General features: G+C 35.7%; 1 protein-coding gene across 6 annotated transcripts in view; it reads right to left on the reverse strand.

The window, feature by feature from the left end:
• ESRRG (estrogen related receptor gamma) overlaps positions 1-21,359 on the reverse strand; it is a 545,400-nt gene that overhangs the window by 203,429 nt on the left and 320,612 nt on the right. For 2 of the 6 annotated variants that reach the window (XM_058165411.1, XM_058165414.1), the window contains one exon: positions 1,648-1,724. The exons of 1 other annotated variant lie outside the window; for it this stretch is intronic. In XM_058165411.1, the coding sequence (XP_058021394.1) occupies positions 1,648-1,721 (74 nt within the window). In that variant the 5' untranslated portion in view covers positions 1,722-1,724. Of the gene's footprint in view, positions 1-1,647; positions 1,725-9,106; positions 9,309-21,359 lie in introns of those variants that run through there. 3 more of the 6 variants (XM_058165415.1, XM_058165410.1, XM_058165412.1) reach the window with 3 other exon arrangements.

Genomic DNA, 21,359 nt, shown 5'->3' on the forward strand with positions numbered 1-21,359 from the left:
CAGAAAGGCTTCTTTCCCAATATAATTTGCAGTTTAAAATAGGTAATAAGTTCTCTGCTTCATAACTGCATACTTACAAGTACCCTACTATTCAATTTAAATGAAGGGGGAAGTCATAAGTTGTTTAAAACATTCACTTTTGCTAATGTAAAAGTGTTGGCATTTTGCTCCATTTCTGATAAGCTGGTGCCTGTGGAAGTGATTATTTTTTTCTTATTCAAAACGTATCAGCAGTCGAAAGAACTCTCAATCTTATCAGGTGTATGAACAGCACAGTTACTGAAAACAGATTGTCCTGTTTCTCTCTCTTTCTGCCAGGCTATCAGATAAACCCAGCTAACTAACTGTATTTACACACAATCAAACACAAGCTCTATCTTGGAAGAACTGTTGACTGATTTCAACATGCCACAGGTTTGCTGTTTGATATTAGAATCACAAAAATATGAAGAATGTGTACAGTATCCCCAACTATTCTCAAACTACAGCCAGGAAGAAATCTGTATTTATATAACAAGGACCACTGATATTAGAATAGAGGTGGGGCAAAAGTTGCATGAATGGAGCCAGAATTGTACTTCCGTTTTAATTTATTTTCCTTTAATGGGGACATAGCAACACTGTTCTAAGTTTGCCGCATGTGAAAATTTCGGTGTATCAGCTATGTTTGTATGTGTTGCTTTTTTATTTTGTTACTACCTTATAATTTTAAAAAAAGTATTGCGGCACCTTAAGCAGCTGATCAATTTTGTTCTCAATGTGTCACAAGTTTTTGACACATTTGTTTCAAGGTTCTGACGCAGTTTACAGTTTCTTGAACTTGTATATTTTTTAATTCACTTATGAGTAAAGAAAGCAATTACTTATACCATAGGAACATGTATTCTACAGTCATTATTCCACCAAATGCCAAAGAGAATGGAGGAACTACTTCATCTCCAAATCTTCTGAAGGAATATTTTTTCAGATTAAAGGCTGGGACATGATCCCACCTGAGCAGAACTCAATCTTGTGACTTAAGTCTCAGGAGCAGAACAAACCATTCTCTAGATTGGTAGGAAAACAATGAGATGAATTAAGCGAAGTGTGCTGTGCTGTGTAATTCACCTGATTGTTGTTTCTCCATCTGTGAAACTATGGTCCCTATGATTGATGGGACAGGTGTCACTCATATTAATGTAAATCACTAACAGTGGGTGTTAGCTCTTGCTAACATGACCTACTTCTTAAGTAGAAATCATTCAGTGATATAACCATACAGTGCCTAATGCATGTCTTTTAGATGCTAAAAATCTCATCTCCCATCTCTACAGTTTTTGGAAAAACATTTTAAAAAGTGTACCTTAGGCCATTTCAGACCAGTGTAGACCATACCTCTGCTATGGAAGTGTTAATAAGAACAAATGTTGTAAGTTGATAAAATAAATACTTCATAATGAAAAGAATTATTAATATGCTAAGTTGGAAAATATCTGTCACCATGCAAATTTTATACAGAATTTATTGACTATTACATTTATCTGCAGAGTGATTATAAATATATCGTTTTCAAAATTCATTGTCTTATCTTTTCCTCTTTTTTCTGTTTTTGCTCAACTTAAAGCAAACAAAAAGCAAAACAATTTATTTATTTGTTGAGTCACTAACCTACATGGACCAGGCTTGCCAAAATGAATTCCTCTGGTGTATATTTCAGCCATTATACCCTTTTCATCTGACATCACCTGGGAATATTTAAGAAAAAAAAGAGAACCTTTAACTTACAAATCAAGCTAAAACCTACAGCAAGTCCCAAGATATTACATGGAAAATGGAAATGTATTGGAAATAAACAAAATAGGCAATTGTATATACAAACAGAAAAGTCAGTGCTTGCTTTCTGATACTTTATATGTGGAACATTTTTTGAAGAGCAGATTGAACATGCTATGTCACCCATGATATATTATTTTTCTAATGTTTGAATGTATCAAATGGTATAAAACTCTCATAAAACATTTAAAACACCACAGATTTTAGAAGAGAGTAAGAATTGGTCTTCAATATTATTTTTGTTAACAATTATGAAACAAAGGAACAAAATCCCATGATCCAGCACACCTTAATTTCCTTATTCACTTGTATCTTTATACAAAAAGGAATTTAATTGTTGCCTAGAAGTCGGTCAACTTTATTCCATGTGGCTTTTCTCATTATTTCTTACTGTCTGTAGATCTGACTTTTTAAAGATCATGTATGAATAGAGGTTTTCTGGGTTCTGAGTCCCTATGTATTTTTTTCATGAAGGCTGAAAACAAGCCCCAGCACATTGGCAACATGTTCTGATTCTAACTAGCCACAGCCTTCAATCACTGATCACACCTATTAAAAATCTCTTTGTAGCCCTTACAACATCTTGCGACAGTTCAACCAGCTGTTTAAGGAAAAGTCGTATGAGAGAGCAAAGCTAAATTGACACATCTGTGATACTTCAGATGCCCCACAGCATGGCTAATATTAATTTGTTTTCTTTGGCTAGGTAAGTGCTGCCAAAACACATTACATATGGCATGTAGTTCCAATCAAAATGATGAAAAGGAGATGTGCATTTCTGTCTCACTCTAAACTTGAAAAGACACAGAAGAATAAGTGAGATAACAGCTTGCAAACAAATACAAATGGACTATATCCTGACAAACATCTACCTAGATTTTGTTTCCCCATTTCTTTCAGGGGGATTCAGCAAAGAATGTTTCATTTATTTCAGTGGCTTGCATCCAAAAAATCTAGCACACAGGTGGAGGAATTATCCTATATGTGAGATGTTGCTGGTTGCCCATCTGTTTGTGCCCTTCCTTTACGGACTTCAGAGAAATTCCTGATCAATCTTCTCCTTATACAAACACAGCATCTTATATAATGAGCAATTTGGGTCAATGTTCATATAATTTCCAAGTATTTATGCTTACAAAAAGTCAATCTTTTAGATTAATCTTCAGTTTGATGAATGTACTGTAAAAATTCAGCTGGGATAAAAAACAAACCTTAGCTTTACAGTTACTTAATCTCACATATTTTGGTTAGGATCCCTTGGACTAAGTTACCATAAATTGCTACCACAATTTAAACTTCATAAGCAAACATGCATAATTGTGCAGTAATAATATCTGTATTAATTTGTGGGGGGAAAGCCTCTGATTTGAAAAACCTGAAACTTGACATTGAAATTCACCATAGTACAATAAAGGATCAGTTTTGCCCTGTATATGTGCGCGTGCACAAAGCTTTATTTGCACATGAAAATAAGTGAACAGATTAGCAAGCTAGTATATTTTCCTCTTCAAGACATAATTTTCAATACAAACTTCAGTGAGAGACAATTAAAAATCCAATTCTATAGAGGTCTTATGCAAAAACTAAAAATAAAGGAGAAAGCCATAATGCTTTCTAATATATGTCCAAGCACACAAGCACACAAGATGTATGTGTGTGTATGTGTGTTACAATTGCACATACATATATATTTTCTATCTGTGGTATGTAAGCACATACACATTCAAAAATAATTAGCAACAGAATAAAGCAGAAATCTTAAGTAACAATAGTAAAAGCAAACTCTAGGCAAAAATTTTATTTTAGGAAATTAAAATAAGTTATAGAAATAAGCTTATGTTTAAACAACAGAGGATAGCAGTTTCACATAAGTATTTCCAATTAGAATGGAAGCAGTATTACAAAATATGCTTTGGGTCTACATGTTATTTGAACAAATCAGGCTCATTTAACATTTTGAGCTCTTATTTCCTAGTATAAAGTTTAATTGTAAATTTGGTGTTTTAGAACCTAAATTTTTCTTTTTGTTTTTCTTTAATGAAGTATTTAAAGTTTGGGCACATAGTAAAACAAATATAATTTTATAGTTTAATTTTAATTACACTTTAGAATTTGGAGGAATTCAAGCAAAATCTTACAGTTAATTTTCTTTAGAATACGAAAACAGTAAAAGTTGTATTATTGGAATATTAACAAATGTTTTTTGTTTTTTAAAAAAAGGATTTTCAATTTCCCTTTAGACCAATGTTTCTAATATTAAATGGATTGCACATCGGAAGAGTGACACCTTTTATTATATCTAGAAAGTGCAAAGATAAACATCCTAAACTTTGTTGTATGAAATAATAAATGTAAAAATAACAGCATATGGATTACCTATCTAAAGGAATGCACCAGCAATTGGCAAAAAAAAAAAAAAAGACAGAATCAGAGCAATCTTATATCTACATTGTTCTTACGGAGTTTGTTTTTTTAAGATAAAAAAGTTTCAAAAATGTTTGCACACACACTCTGTTTATAACACACAAATATAGGCAAACAGATATAACAGTGAAACATGCACAAAGCAAGCAGCCACATGCTTATGCAACCATTATCAGTTGCGATAAAATGTGGAATTGTTTTATATCAATTTAAATAGATGCTGATATGCCTCAGCCAAGTAAAACTGGTATTAAAGGAAGACAGAAGGAGAATTGGTTCCCAGACGATGGCAAACTTGTAAAATGGGGATGTCAGACTAACAGGGATTGCTGGTTGTCATTCCAGCGCTATCAAACATGTACATATGAGTATGATTGGAGACAGAGAAGTTAAATATTTCACTGTCAGAGAATGTCAAGAAGTGCAATTCATTTCCCTCTCTCTCATGTGCTCTAGGACAATGACAATTTAATACAAGGCCAATGAATGTAAAAGAGATAAAAACCGAACCAGTCTAGCATAATCACAGATTTCCTCTTGAGAGCTTGCTAGGGCTAGAGAGGAACTAGACAGAGACCAATATTTTATTGTTTTTGTCTTTAGTGTATATGCTAAAAGCAAAATCCAAACTATATGGAAAATAACCAAGTTGTTTTAAGCTTCTAAAAGGAGCGTATCCAATTTACTTTAAATTTCTTAACATTCAGCATTTTTGCTGATTGGTAACAGGCTAACAATATTCATAAGAGGGCATTCATTTAAGACTGTCAATAAATATTAGTGCTGTTCATTTCTATTTGTTTTTGCACCAAGACAAAGGTCACTGTGCATCAGAAATGTTCAATACCAGGACATTTGCCAATCTATTTGTATGCTGTTATTTAAACAACAAAAACCAAACCAAACCTTGTGTTATTAGAATGTAATACAATTAGGCTCGGTTTTGAGAAGTGGCTTCAAGAATTACAAAGATAATCACAAGCAAGTTATCTTCTGTGTTTGATGTACAGTTCCATGTGTTTTTAAATAATTGCAAAAGTGAGGTTTGGCTAATGAGGCAGTCCTTATCTGTCCTCAGCAGTCTAAGCGGAAGCATTATTTTCCTGAAGGCTTAATATGATTGTTTTTTTTTCTTTCAGTGCACAAACTGCTGTCCAGAGTAACTTCAGATCAGATGAAGAGAATAAAATTCATCTCCTAAAGTACAATGATCATAAAATAAAGAAATGACAGAAAGAAAAAAAATTGTATGATTGTATTATTTTTTTTTAAAAAAAATACAAATGTATTGAGATCTTCCTACTTGTCTGACATACTTGCACACAACTATTCAAGAATGCTGTTTTTATTACTTTTTTTTTCAAAAGCATCAATTTATCAATTTTCCAAATTAAGTACTTTTATTAAAAAAAACTTAAGAAAAAAATTTAAAGCACGATAGTATGTCGGGGGAAGGGAAGAAATAACAGTGAAGGAAAATGATCATCCATTCAAGAGAATTAATGAATATCCACAAGGGCTTTGCTAATAACACAGGTTAATTACTGCTGGAACACACCAGGCTCAGTAAATAAAAGAAAAGAACCATAAACACATTAAAATGAGCAACCACCACTTTGGGGGTGGGGGGAAAGGTCAGGCCTAGCAAATAAAAAGGCTGTCAGATATTTCAGCACCAGCTTTTGCACTTTTGTCAGCTGCAAGAATTTTGCAGAAAACATGTCTGAAAATCCAAAGTTGGAAGTTTCGTAATGAGTCTATAACAAGGTCTGTTTAAGTAGATGTATGAAGATCCATTTTGAAAAGCCCTCCAAAAAAATCTCATTTAGACAGCAGCCATGCTAATATCTTACACAATTACAATACATATTTAGATTTAAAGACAATGAATTTTAAAATAATTTTTCATTCATAAGAATTACATATTGTATTAACACAGATAGGCAGAAATTGTGTCACCTATATTAGATAGAAAGATCTTATGTCTGTAGAGGTGACACTACAGTTTTAACTTTCTCTTCACTTAATTATCCTCCTCCTCTGTACCAAATATTGTTCATCTTTCTTGATCAAATTTTAAGATCAATGCAGCAAAGGAGAGGATATTAAAACAAAAATAAATAACCTTTAATATGTTTAAATAACAGCAAATAAAGCAAGAAAAAACCTATACAGCACCTCTCAAATTAATAACATTTTTAAAACTAAATGTGCCAAAATCTTTGCAGTTTTTGATTCCATGACTCTAAAGCATCTTTTGTCTTTTCAATTGTGGCATTGGGTTAACTACAGAAACCATCCGAAGTTTGTTGGCATCTGTGCATTTTATCTTCTTTACTATTAAGCTGATTTCTTTGCTTATCTTTAAAATTAATTGCGTTATGACATTCACAGTTGCTTTGTTTCATTTTAGAACTGTTGCACTTTTGTAGTGTGATCGAGACTGAGGATTCAAATTAATGAAAGGATCAGAGGAAAAGGTAACACGCACAATACAGAGAATATATCTGAAGTCACAAGCCTATTTGCTTTTGTATGCTTGGCATTCAGAGATCATGTTTAAATGTACTAAATGAGGTCCTCCCCCTGCCCTTTTTTGAGTGTTTCAATTGCCTTTCCTTCTCCCAACAGCTGTGACAACTGTTAAAACAGTAAAATTAAGTCTGCACTACAAGCCTTTAGCCAACGTTACATTTTAATCAGAGGTTAGATGAGATTTTGTGCCATGATGACAGTTTCATTTATAGTATTTAAAGTCACATACATATGCATACATCTGCACATATATCTGTTCCATTCTCTTTTTAACTATTCTTTGAAATTATTTGCATTTACTCTCTTTTACTGAAAAAGAAAACGCGAGAGTGGCAGATGGCTTTAAGTTTTTCATTCTTCAACGTGGGCTACCTAGAATTCAAACCATACTGTCTTTTTATCACTCCACATTCTAAAACACACACACACACACACACACACACACACACGCCTATGCACATACAATAAAGCTCAAACTCTAGAAATATTTGGCTTCTTTATTCCATTCTTGTAGCTTAATTCATAGTTTGGCTTGTATAATATACCACAAAGCCAAAGTACAATTACCAGCAATATTAATAGCAAGTAACATTCTGTGGTTTATTAATTGACATACAGGCAGAGAGAAACCTCTGTGCTCCTGGGCACTAGATAGCTCTGCCTACCCACTGAACCACAGATCCATCCAAAAGACTTTTAATTGTGTGTGGGGGGGGGATGCAGGAAGAAATGGAAGTAGACGGCTAATTGTGGTAAGGTGTGGGAATAATAACACCCCTCCACCACAGCTAAAAAGGCATATGCTCTGATTTTATTTAAATGCATCTATTTTAAGAAGCTTATCAAAATTAATCATTCAAATTAGCTCTAAGAACAAAAATCAAGAAAGGTCTTCGAAAAAAGAGCATCTTCCTAACTTTAGAATCTCTCTCTTCCTCTCACATCTTCTCCACAGAAAAAAAGCTAGCCATTGCAAGTTGGAACAGTGACAGCTGCACTTAGCCAACAAATTAAGACATTTTAAATCACACTGTACATCAACAGACTGATCGACAAACTGCATTTTAATTACTATTCTAATATAATTTATCTACGCTCTTCTTCAGGTGAATAAGGAATCCTTTCTCTTCCTCTCCTTCCATGTATCCAAACGTTATAGCACCCATAGGCATACTCTTTTTTGTGTATCTCTATCACATGCCAATATTCAAGACTCTTTTTACAACCCCCCTCAAATTTAATTGCAACATGCAGACACTAATGGCAGCTAGTAACCATATATCTAAAATACACAGTCACTTCTGAGTATTGTCATAGTATGCATTCAGTCTAAGGCTGAGCCCCTTGCCAGCTTCTGCCATGTCGGGTTTTTTAAGGCCAAAATTAAGTTTGCAGGCTCTCAAAGTTGTGAAGTGATACGCTGGTTTGGAAACCTTCTTCCCCTTCCGTTTATTAGTTCAGAGCTCTGAGAACATGCATGCAGTAAATAATATTAAATGTGCTATATAGCCCAAATGTTTATCTTTATTTATACAAAATATTTTACTGGATAAGGTTCCATTAAAAAAAGAATAATAGCCGTTTTTAAATTCCAGTCAAAAGCAAACAAAGCTCAGGTTGGCTGAGGAAGTGGCACACACGCACGTGCACATATACACAGACACCCCTACCTTTGCTACTTAATGGACCTATTTGTCAGTAAATGACTGGAGCCTTACATTAAACCTTAATTACAGAGCACTATCCTTAAAGTGGGATTAAACTCTCTTGAGCTGGTCTCCCACTCCCCACCGGGCTTGGCAAGAAACCTTAGAAAGAGGAAAGATCAAAAGATTATCTAAATCTTGTTTTCGACCGTAGCTTTCTTCCACTCATTTCAGGAGGAGCGGGCAGGAGAAGGGAAGGAAATGTATCTTTCTGAGAGATCTGCTGAAACAATTCACTCTGTCTTTGGGCCAAGCCAAGTGCCTATTCTTAGTACCTGAATAAGAAATGACTGTCACTCGCACAGCTGTTTTACTGACAGCCACGCCGCTCCCCACTCAAAAGGTAACATTGTCGAGAGAGGAAAAAAAAATACCGCACAATTCCTCCACTTACTGAATTAACAGATAAAACACAGCACAAAACAGACAAGACGAACACATACAGCTCTACTCATGCACGCAAGACGCTAGGAGGCATTACCTGAAAGCGGCTTTTCACGTTGGATATAGATTTGTTATTATTACTCTTCCCCCCCCCCCACACACACCATTAGGAAGAAGGAAAAAGTGCGGGGGGGAAGGATAAGAAAGGAAAGCGGAAGGGGGGGTATAAGAAGAATGGTAGGTACCTACTCTTCTTCGTAGTGCAAGGAAAAAGATTCAGGAAGGCAAAGTTCTACCGAATCCATGTGCGCTCGGCAACCATTATTTGTGCACCCCAGCTATAAATCAAAGTTTCCTTGACACAGGCACAGTGCAATTAACACAAATGTTCTCCTGGTGACAAGCCTATGGGCACAGCCAGTTGGGACCAAAAGCTCACACGCTCCTAATCAAGGACTTAAAGCCCCGATTGGAGCTTATAAATATGAAGTAGGGCTTTACATATGCATTCCCTCTGGCCCAGACAGAAACGCGATTGGTAGGGCGTCGGCCAATCAGCGCCGGCAAGAGCAGAGGCTGCACAGATTGAGCGCTGCTCGGCAGGTACAGACGGGCGGAGTGGACTGGAAGGGGACGGAGCAGGCGAAGCGCGGGGGGGGGGGTTTGGTTGGAGTGGAGAGAGAGGGAGAAAGAGAGAGAGAGGGAGAGAAAGGGAAAGCGACAACTGAGAACGCGCCGCAGATCTAAAAGACGAAGCGCCTTAAAAAAGTGGTTTGCAAAGCAACCCCGGCGCGCTTTCAGCTCATAACGGGGGTGGGGGCGCGCTTTCAGCTCATAACGGGGTGGGGGTGGGGGTGCTTTAACTCTTTAACTGATCGTTTCTTAAACTACGGTTGGGCAGGAAGGTGTGCAGCCTCGGGGTTTTTTTTTAAAGAAGATCTCACCATAAGGTATAATTTTGTACTGCTCTTCTCTTCCTTTCCCCCCCACCCCTTCTTGTGTCTCCTGCATGTGTGCGTGGGGTGTGTTGTGCGGGGCCAACTCGGGATGGTCTGTTTTAACCCCTCTATCCGCTCCGTGTTCACTCGGAAAGTAGACTTATTACTTAGAAAGATGGGAGACAGGTAGAACAAATCCACCCCCCTCCCCCGAACTTAGTGGCACTTCCTTCTGAGGAAGCCTGCATACGTTGCAGGTAGCTCCCAGGCATATTTCTACATAAACAGGTCTGACTTGCTTGTCTGTTGATTTAAGGAAGCATGGCTAAGATCGGACCGTTAATTTGTGTGTGTATGTGTGTCCCCCCATGTAATTCCCTTACATTCTATTTCACCTTTCTGAATATCAGTTTGAGGAATCGAAATAAGTTTACATTACTGACTTTTATAAACATAACTTTAGCAGCATTTGTATTTCAGCACTTTTTTTTAAAGAAAAAGTGTGATAAAGAACTTGAGAGAAATCAATGTTTGAAAGCAAACTCAGAAATGGGTGCAATGCATGCAGGTACAAACTGGTGGGTGAATGTGTGGACCCATAGCATATAAACATCATACAAGATACAACAGGTATATTTTTAATTGAAATCATAATAGACCGGCTATAATTTGAACAATTCTTTGGGTATTAACTGTCTTTAACTCAAACCTCATTGATTTCAAAGAAAATTACTTTCAGGAATGCAGTGCATAAGAGTTTTCAGCAGTGTTAATATTCAGTACTGTGTGGCTTTGACAGAAGTGCCACTAAAAGTCAAGATGATACAATTCTGAATAAATCTGTATCAAATCGTTCTGTAGTCATTGAAATCTTATAGGCTTAATCTGATTGTCTTAATTGTAGACATTTACAAGCATGCCTACACACACACAAAAATCAAGGATCAACATGGATGTAAATATGTTACATGATTTACATCCCATCTGCAAAATCACCCAACCTTCTGATTCCCTACTTCTGACTGCCTTATGCCAGAACCTTCTTCTCTGAATACACTATTGATATAAATCATTGTATATCAGACTCTGGGCCAACACTACCCATTTTCTAAGAATCTGCAAAAATGAAGGAATGGGGGAAGAACATGTGTCCTGAAAGTGTCATTAATAATTAAACATGTTAATATAGCATAATTATTCTAAAGCAAGAGTTCTTTTAATATTTATAAAAATATTATCTCATATTTGGTGATGAAATAATTATTTTAATCCTGGAAAATACTTTTTGTCACTAATTCAGCCGAATTGATCCAATCTTTTCTCTCTCTCTCTCTCTCTCTCTCTCTCTCTCCCTCTGCGTGAAGCACTCTGTGATGAAAATAACGTATTTTTTAGATCAAAACTAATCAGTGCACCTCCTCTAACTACAATAATGACATTCACAAATGGGAATACAACAGCTGTCTCCAAATCTATTTGATGGCTTTCACCAAAGTGAAATGACAAAAAAGAAGACAAGTATTTGTAAAAGCAAATGCTTCTCTTTGTTTTGTTGAGCTTTTTAGCCTGTGAGATCTTTATCCTATGGACAGTTTCTAGTCTGCTTTTCATACATGCAGAAAATGCAAGTATTGGGGGGTTGGGGTGTCAGAAATACACATGGCAAAACTAAAGTATCCACCATTAATAGAAAAGCAGGTAATAAAATCTTTATTACCAGCAGCATTTTTGCTGCGTACGGAGACTCTAATTAAGATGTAAATTTTGATTCTGAGCAGTGAGACAAAACCATGCTACAGATATACTAAGCAAGTCTCTCCATGCTTTATAAATGAAGCATCTTGAACATCATTTGAAGCATTTTAATGAAAAAAATGACTTTGTAACATGGATACTGTTTGTCTTCATATCAATTACATGCAATAAACATCATAAACTTTTGCACAATAAGGATGCACTATCCTGTACCATGGTGTGGGCTTATTCTTTGGATTCTAGTATATATGTTGGTTTTCACACGCAAAAAAAATCCTCATAAGCAATATATACCACAATGTGTCATTATACTTATTAAACTGAAGTGAGAAATACAAAATTTACCTCATGTATTTATTAGAATCTACTGTGAAGAGTCTTTAAACTGCTGTTTTGTTTTCTGCTCCCCACCCCACCCCTCCCAGCTCAGCTTTCCTTGTCCACAGTCCTTTTGCTCATCCATATCATTTTGTGTCTCTCCTGTCACCAAATTAACTATTGCTATCTTTCGGCCAGACACCTTACAGACATGGATCTTTGCTGATGGTAGTGCTGCTTAGGGGACCACAATCATAGTATTATAATTTATGCATTCATGAAAGGCAATTGGTCTTCTCCCCTGAGACTTAAAATGTCACCTCTAGTAGACCTGGGCCTGGAATTTCAACAGCATTCTTCAACTTGGGTATGCTGGTTACAGTTCAGTTATTTTATTAAAAGAGAAAATAAATGAGGCAAGTTAGAATCTATTATTACAGCTCCCTTTTTTTCCTCTCAAAAAGAATGCTTGAGGAGGAAAGACTTGTGAAAATAAAATCAAGGTGAATGCTTATTTCATAATCTCTAGGTTACGGAAAATACAACACAGAATAGTGCATGCTTTCTCCTTTTCTTTGCTCTTTGTCAGAGGTTGCAATAGAAAATCTCACACACACACCCAAAGCCTGCATAAAACAATAGTTATGGAATCAGGCCTGGGAGGTTGAAATAAGTCAGTAAGTATCCTGAATGGAGCCTATATCTTCACATCTCTTCTATCTTTATTAGTATGCTTATGTAAGATACTGTGCATCTTTAAACAGGAAAGTAAATTTTGTATCTACTATGAAGTAAATATATATTTTTATTGATGCTTGTATCCCCAAAGGATATTATAGTCTTTTTATACCAGCTAATCCTATCTTTTTAATTGTATTTAGGAAAAAATGTTAAATTGATTTTTGATTATATAACATTAATCAGAATAACATAGTTGTTATAGCTAGCTTTAAGTATGATAGAGCTAGATGGAAACATGGCAGAGAACGGTATTTTTTAAAATACCATTTCTGAATAATAAAGGGCTTATGTGCTTCTTTAAAAGCCCAAACACATATCTAAATCCTGTATTCATTTATTTGCAAGTATATATTATGCTAGCTTTTTAAAGAAAAAGTTGAGTGAAATGTTTGTTAGAAAACCACATTTCCTTCAGAATGTACAGCATACCACTGGTTACAATATACTTCACACACACACACACACACACACACACACACACACACACACATTTACAAAGGAAGTGACAAGCTTACTCTTTGAATTTCTTTTCATGCTAGCCTACTCTTCAGTAAATGGTAGTAGATTACTAGTTTAGAACCATCTGCTGCTTTCATTTATATTTGGCAGAAGTAATGACCACCCTGCCTGAATTTTAGACAAGCCACAACACTCAAAACTGCTTTTCGGTATAAGTGATACATAAGCATACATATGCATACATATGCATGTAATTCCCCATACAGCCTTTTTATCCTTTTAGATCAAAAACACAAAGTTTCTCCAAAATAACACCACAATAATGTTATCCTATCAGTACAGTACACTGAATGAACCACAAGTATCCTGCATCAGTGATTCTTCAGGTCTAGCAACCTCTGTTTAAATTGTACACTGCAGAATCTATATATGGTTCACTATAAAATCTTTGCTATCATCTTTTAGAAAGTCTAAATGGGAAAAGGTTTTAAGTATAATACAAAACCCCTATCCTCTCCCTCTTTATGAAAGACTTCTGGCACATATTTTCCTTGGAGAGCCACATGGCGTTACTGTCTAAATAAGCCAAGGCAAAGATGATTGAGGGAATTCAATCACTCTTTAATTAATACGGGATTATTTCACTTTCATTTTGTGGGGCTAATAATACAAGGTGGAATGTCAGTAAAAATTAAATCGTAAACTAGTGGAGGGCCAAGGGAGCAGCTCACTTTAGTATAGAGTTTTCCCATTAGATATTGTGAAAAAAATCTGATACCTATTTACATTGGTAATACTGTTCCATGGAATAGTAAAAGATTTCAAGAATTTGAATGGCACAGGAATGTATCACAGAACAAGAGAACACTTTCAGATTATCTATTAATAAGTGAATTGAGGCAAGTTGTTTCCTGAATGTTAAAGGGCCACATGTTAAATCGAGAAGTACACTCAAGGTCAGCACTGCATTTTGGACTATCTCAGCCTCTGTGATATTATGGTAATCATATTTAAAATATTCGTGGAGAAAGAACAAATTAGCCTTTTCACTAGAAAGATTATTATGATAAACAACAATTCTGTGGCAACAAATTCATATTGCTTTCTTTCTCACAGTAAATTACAACTCCTTATTGGGCTTGTGATGCTTCTAAATAGAGTGACTACATTCCTTCATTTGCCTTGCTTTCTTTAGATGAAACATATTCAAAGGGAAAGAAGGATTGATAGAAGAGAGAGAGGGAGAGAGTACAAAGAGGCAGACAGACTGACTAGTTTAGATGAAAACATACAAGTTCATACAGAAATCAGAAAAAGTTACCTCACAGAATCTGCTAATCTGAAATAAAATGATAACTGTAAACCTGACCAATTGTGGGGCAAGATTAGAAGGCTGTCGTTCCCTTTTCCCTCCAGAGCTTCCTACCTAACTGGAAGCTCAAGGCACTAAAAATAGAAAGAAGATGGAGTGCAAATATTTCCCCAGTGAAAACACCAATAATCTTTACTGTGAGTTGACACGAATTGCTTGTTACACTGCCCTAGGATATCATGGCCTGAAGCGACAATGTATGCACACATACACAAAGAAACACATACAAACTTGCTCAACATCCCTCCAAAGCCATGGAACTATGTTTGTATATGCACATTTTTAGCATCCAAATAGAATCAGACTTTTAGCTAATACCTACTCAACAAAATCCATGACTTGGAGCCTGCCAGGTATATCCCCCCCCCCCCGCCGCCTCTTCAGAATGCTTTTACTCATCTCTCTCTCTCTCTCTTCACTTTTCTCTGGTGTTTTTATTATTAATGTTATTATGGTTCAAGCATAAGCTGATTCATTGGTGAGCCCATGTAACTTAACCCCCGAAGTACTAAATTTCTTCAAATGTACTAAAGACACAGATTTGTTGTTACCTCTAGCAATATCCCAAGAAAACGAGTGATGGCCGTGTCATATCACCATATAATGACTTAATTTATTGTGACACCCAGGGAATGGGCACTTAAAAAGATTTACAAACAAGTAATTAAACTACATACAAATGTATATTCCCATTTCCTAATAAATTTTTCACCTGGATCAGATTGGAACCATTTTCACTTACCTTCTCATTCTAGTTCTATACAATAATCCCCAGGTCATGCAATTATCTTGTTTTATTAGTTGAATTCCCAAGATAAAGTATAACTCAAATGATAAGATTTTTATAACTTATTACTTTGTACTTTTCATGTTTCTTGACTAACACACATAGCAGGTTGAATTGTTGGACAGCGCAACCTTCTTAATATAATCATCCATGCATCAAGGATGGAATTCTTCCTTCAATAGCCTTTTCAGATTATCTAACGTCAGAATCTAGTAACAAAACAGTTTTTTTTAAAGCAGGAAGGTTTGTTTGAATTTTATGATTTATCTGTAATGTTGAGAAAAAGCACATGCTATACAATAGATTAAATATAGTTGTTCCGTGTTTTCAAAATAGTTTACTGGCACCCAACAGTGTGTAATTGGTTCTAGGATTCTGGGATTAGGCTTCTCTTTTTACTTCTCATAAACTGAAATTTTATTTTATTTTATTTATTTTATTTTATTAAATTTTTATACCGCCCTTCTCCTGAAGGACTCAGGGCGGTGTACAGCCAAAATAAAACAGAATATATACAATTAAAACAACATTTAAAACAAAGCAAATTATAAAGGCTGATAATTAAAAATTTAAATTTTAAATTTTTAAGAAATGTTAAGAAACCCAATTAAAATTCAACGCTATTATGCCAGTCCCGCTTGAATGAATAAATATGTTTTAAGCTCACGACGGAAGGTCCGAAGATCAGGCACTTGACGCAGGCCAGGGGGAAGTTCGTTCCAGAGCGTCACTGCCCCCACAGAGAAGGCCCTACTCCTGGGGGCCGCCAGCCGACACTGTTTGGCGGACGGCACCCTGAGGAGACCCTCTCTGTGAGAGCGTACGGGTCAGTGGGAGGCAAAGGGTAACAGCAGGCGGTCTCGTAAGTACCCGGGTCCTAAGCCATGGAGCGCTTTAAAGATGGTAACCATTAGACCAAATTAGACAGCTTTCTCTGTTATAAGAGGAAAGTTTCTCTATTCAGTCAGACCAAGTGATAGAACAATTTACCATCTTCTCTTCTGGATCAGTTCTCACTTTAAAGCAGAAGAATGGAAGACTTTCTTAGTTCAAGGGTCCAATTTCCAATTAAAAATAGTCCCAAATGCTGCATTCCAATGTTGTCAGAATAAAATACAAAGGACGATGTCATTTACAGACACCACCGCAATTTTATCAAGAATATATCTACAGGGACTCCCCAAAACAGCAACTGAAAACTCAAGGGAAGAGCAATTTTAAAACGCAACTAAGTTTTCTTAAAAATAAGAATAGGCATGATATAAAAATCATAGTCCTGTGCATGTTTATTCAGAAGTACATTTGAGAAGCAATTTAAAATCCAACCTAATCCACATTTACCCAGAAATAAGATCAAGTATCATATGAAAATCCCAGGCTTGTAACAGTGAGAGGTAATATCCCATCATAGTGTGCTTATTTGGAAATAACAGTGAAAAGGAATTCAAAATCCCCAAATAATTACGGAAGCAGGAGCACTTAATATTGATTGCTGTACCAAATACCAAGAAGCCATTGCCACTTAGGAGGTGCAGAGCACTTCAGCAGATGCAAATTGATCTGGCAATCTCCACTTTAAAGATCTAAGGGTTCTTTAACATTCAAAGACAACAAAGCCACTCCAGAGAAATAGATCCACTCCGGAGATTAACAAAGATTCAGCAACTTTTTGGTCTCTGAAGTACATGAAGCAGCAGAGAAGTACAATACTTCATGAAATATATGCAGCACTGATCTTCTTGTAAGGTATCCAGAATTAACAAGTTACAATGTGGGAACTGTGTAAACAGGAAAATAGATGTAACAAATATTTTTTAAAAAGCATATTGTATTCCCAAGAGGCGCCAGAATGACAGGATAAGAGTGGGGTTACAGAAAGGGAGTATGTTATATTGGTAATTCTCCCTTGTCTTGATTGGGTCCTGAGAGATCTTTGACCTAAGTACCCCATACTTTACAAAATCTTCCAGATGCTATCAGTTCTTTTTTATTTGCTTCTCTATATTGTGTTGCCCATGTACCAAAACCAGAACTAGAATAATGTGGATTTTAAGCAGAAGACATTCTTTAGACTTTGAAATAAACCAGAATTATCTCCTTGTGGAGATAATTAATATTAATGCAGGGGTGAAATCTAAAAACTTTCCCTAACGGTTCTGTGGACGTGGCTTAATTGGTGGGCATAGCTTGGTGGTCAGGTGACTAAATGGGCATGGCAAATAATAATAAATAATAAAAATAATAAAATGTACAAAACTTGGGAGCACACTGGTCTACTTTCTTTAAAAATAGAGGCACCGGTCTACCAATTGCTTTTTTTTGGGAGGCACTGGTCTACCTTCTTTAAAAATAGAGGCACTGGTCTACTAGCTGCCTACAGCAGTGATCAGCTGTAGTACGGCCCTTTGAAGTGCTGCAGCAGTCATTTAAGGCCATTTGCAGCTATATCACCACCGAGAGCTTCAGGGACAGAGAAGAGGAACAGCGAGGCATGGGCGGAGGGGGGCAGGGATTTTTGCTACCGGTTCTCCGAACTACCCACCCCCATCGCTACCGGATCGCGCAATCCAGTCCGAACCGGGAGCATTTTACCCCTGTATTAATGGCATAAAATCTGTTTTCACACATGATTTTTAACACATCAAGCAAAAATGATCTGGATAACACTGCTTTTTTCCTATTTTAGTTTATAACTAATGCAATAAACATGTTTATATTTTAAAAATCACATTAGCAAAAATGATTAAATGAAACAATATAATATAATTTGATCTTTTGTGGCTAGATATTTCCATTATTATTTATTTCCATCGATCAGCTTGTTAGTCTTATTATTTAATAGCAATTAAGAGAATTAGTTCTATGTGTCAGACATGTCATATGCCTTCTACTTTGGGGAATAAACTATCTGTGCTTCTGTCATTATGAATTCCCAGGTTCTTTCTAATCTATCAATATCTATATAATCTCTATCATTTATCTCTATCATCTATCTATCTATCTATCTATCTATCTATCTATCTATCTATCTATCTATCTATCTATCATCTATTTTCAGATGTTTATGAAGCCAATATGACTTTCATAAGCAAAAACAAAAGTAGTAAAAAATAAGTAGTATTGGCAAATATATATATATCAAAAGATTATCATCTTTTCAGAGGTATAAACATTAATGACCTTAAGAATGTTCCTGTTTTTAATCAGAGGCTACTACAATTAATGGAAGACATTCCTGTATCCAACCCAGGAATGACCATAAGGAGGAATCAGAAATGCCAGTATGGACACTGGGACCATGTGATGAAAGCCCTGTTCCTTTTTATAAGTTGTGGCACATGTTAAAAAAGAGATGGCAGTTCAATCCTGCAATTGCTGGAACCAATGTGACTTTTTTGACTCTTTGCCCTCACAGATGTCTCTGATGAAACTTGAACTATGAATGTAAGCATTAAGACAAAATTTTATCTTTTGCAGTTGACCTCTTTCAAATATATAGATTTTTTAAAAATATATTTCAAATCCTAGCCAGGGCCAACCCAACCTCAAAATCCAATAGCTTCCTTTGTAAGGAAAACAATATGGCAAATTGATAAATGTCCTTCCTTTAAGGATAAAATCAAAGCTATTGCCTACAAAACATTTCAGACTGTTGGTAGGAGTTTTTAGTGTAGCATTAAAGAAACTGTAGTCATGTATGAATATACTACTGTATTCTTTCCCTTCAGTGTTCTGCTTGTTGCCATGCTCCTTCAACTTAATATCATCAATCAAAAAGGACCTCTCTTAAGCTATGTCATCAGCAACTCTCAATTGCCCCAACCCACAATATCCTTCTTGTATAAAATTAGAGGTTGATTTTAAAATGCAAACCATTAGCCTTTTGACATAGTGTCAACAGAAACTATCTGCTTTTTTTCTACACATACCAAAAGTCACACAGATGAATATAACACGAAAACACGATGAATATAACACGAAAACACAGATGAATATAACACGAAAACACGAATAAAATTCGGTCGGTTTTCCAGAAGAAATTGAATTTAAAACAAACCATGCAATCCTTACAATGTGCTTTATATGTTATATATCTCTAAAGGTTTGCTGGCCAACTACCTTGATATAATTACAGCAAAAAATAAACACAGTTTATTTTTCAGGTATTTTTAACTTCAGTTTTTTCAGTTTAAGGGTTATTTTTAATTCTATTGATTTTTTTTAACTGTAAAATTGAAATGTTTATTTAAATGTAATTTGTAAAACTGTGCCATACATAACTATTGCAAAAATGACTGGCAAGATCCATGCTATGCTTTAAAATATTATTTCACAGTATCCATTACCATGTTCTGAGAAATTAGTTCAAATGTCAGGATTATCTTGCTTGACTAATATGGAGATAATATAGATATAGCTCAGCAGAGAGCATTAAACAATTTGTGAGCAATTTTTTTCCATTTACCACCCTATTCTTTTTCCCTTTCAGTTCTGTCATCTGATGAAGTATCCTTCTCTTTAAAAAAAATATTGACACTTTCTACATAAACTATTTATGGAGATATGGTAATAAATGTAACTGTAAAACAATACACACAACTTATGTCATTCTGGGTCTGTTTTGTTTTGTTTGGAGAACAGTTCCAAGCAGTGGCCTGATCAAAGTGACCGCTTGATCACAGTGGCCCATGCTGGGGTATCACGAGTCCTGCAACATTTATTAACAGAACAGCTTCCCTATTCCTGTTCTAGTTGGAATTAAATTCTTAAAACCTTTTCTTTTCCATATTCATCCAGTGAAGCAGCAGAGATCCAAGATGAAAGGATTGTCTTGCCATTTTTTGTTCTTGGCTTACATGATACCGTTTCTTTATTTTCCCTGTAGACATATTTGCAGATCAGGCTTACAGCTATACTTAGGTCGGGCTTCTGACCTCAGTTAAGCTACTGTGTCTCTGCTGAAGTACTGCCCTTTAGATCACTGACTTGCTATTATTCTGTGGTTAATAGATCTGATTGGGGTACACATTAGAAAGAATCTGGCTATAGTCCTATTCCTAGTTTTAAATGCAGAGGTAACTTACACAAAAGATCTGCTGAATAATGAGGACAAACAGGAAAGGGTCAAGAAAAAAGGAAGGAGAGGAAGGAAGGAGAGGAAGGAGAGGAAGGAAGGAAGGAAGGAAGGAAGGAAGGAAGGAAGGAAGGATTTTCAGCATAGTGGAGTGGATACACTCTTCATTTTATAATGGACAGTTCGTATAGCACTCTGCAGATCATACAACTAAAATCATTACCATTTAAAAATCAAGGCATCTTGTGACAAAGATTCATTTCAGAGAACCTGTCCTATATCCTGGGAAAATAAATATTGACACTTACGAGAATTTTTTTACACATAGGAATCCTGTTGGAGAAAGTGACAGCACCAGGCTCTTTCTCCCACCCGTAACTACAGTATACTAACGCCTTATGTCACATTTGCATTTCTATTCAACTGAACTGCCTGACAATGAGGCAAATGGTTTTGCCTTATCTGTACAATTCTGGACAACAGAGATTTCTATGCTATACAAAAGAACAGCCTTTACCATTCAGAAGTCCACCAAGATACCTTTGGGAATCCTGCCTTATAAATATGTTTCCTTGCCAAATTATTCACCACACACACACATTAATTGTAAAAATGAAGGAAGGGACTGAAGTAAAAAGAGAATCTACTGGGAGACAAAACTCTACCATTTACAATTTCAAGTACAATTTAGCTCCATTCTGACCGAACAAAACTGAAAAGAGATTGTGGGTTTCATATTTATCAGAACAATGCATGACATTTTTCAAATGTCCAGGTTTTGTAAACATTTTTCAAAAGTTCCAGGTTTCATAAACAATGAAAAATTGAGTTCAGTTACTCCAGCCTTGCTTTTTCCACCAGGGTCACAAGAGTATTTGATACGATATTCTGTGCTGAATACTGCCTACTATTCAAATTATTGAAAATATGGCCAAGAGTATGATTTTTTAAAGCAATTTTAAATTGACCTGAATAGAACACAATTTTGTCCTCAACTATTTGAATGGAATTTGTTATCACCTTCTCAAAAGAAGAAAACAGAAAATATCCTAAT

Source organism: Ahaetulla prasina, chromosome 1, assembly GCF_028640845.1.
Source record: "Ahaetulla prasina isolate Xishuangbanna chromosome 1, ASM2864084v1, whole genome shotgun sequence".
In the NCBI taxonomy this organism is placed as follows: domain Eukaryota; kingdom Metazoa; phylum Chordata; class Lepidosauria; order Squamata; family Colubridae; genus Ahaetulla; species Ahaetulla prasina.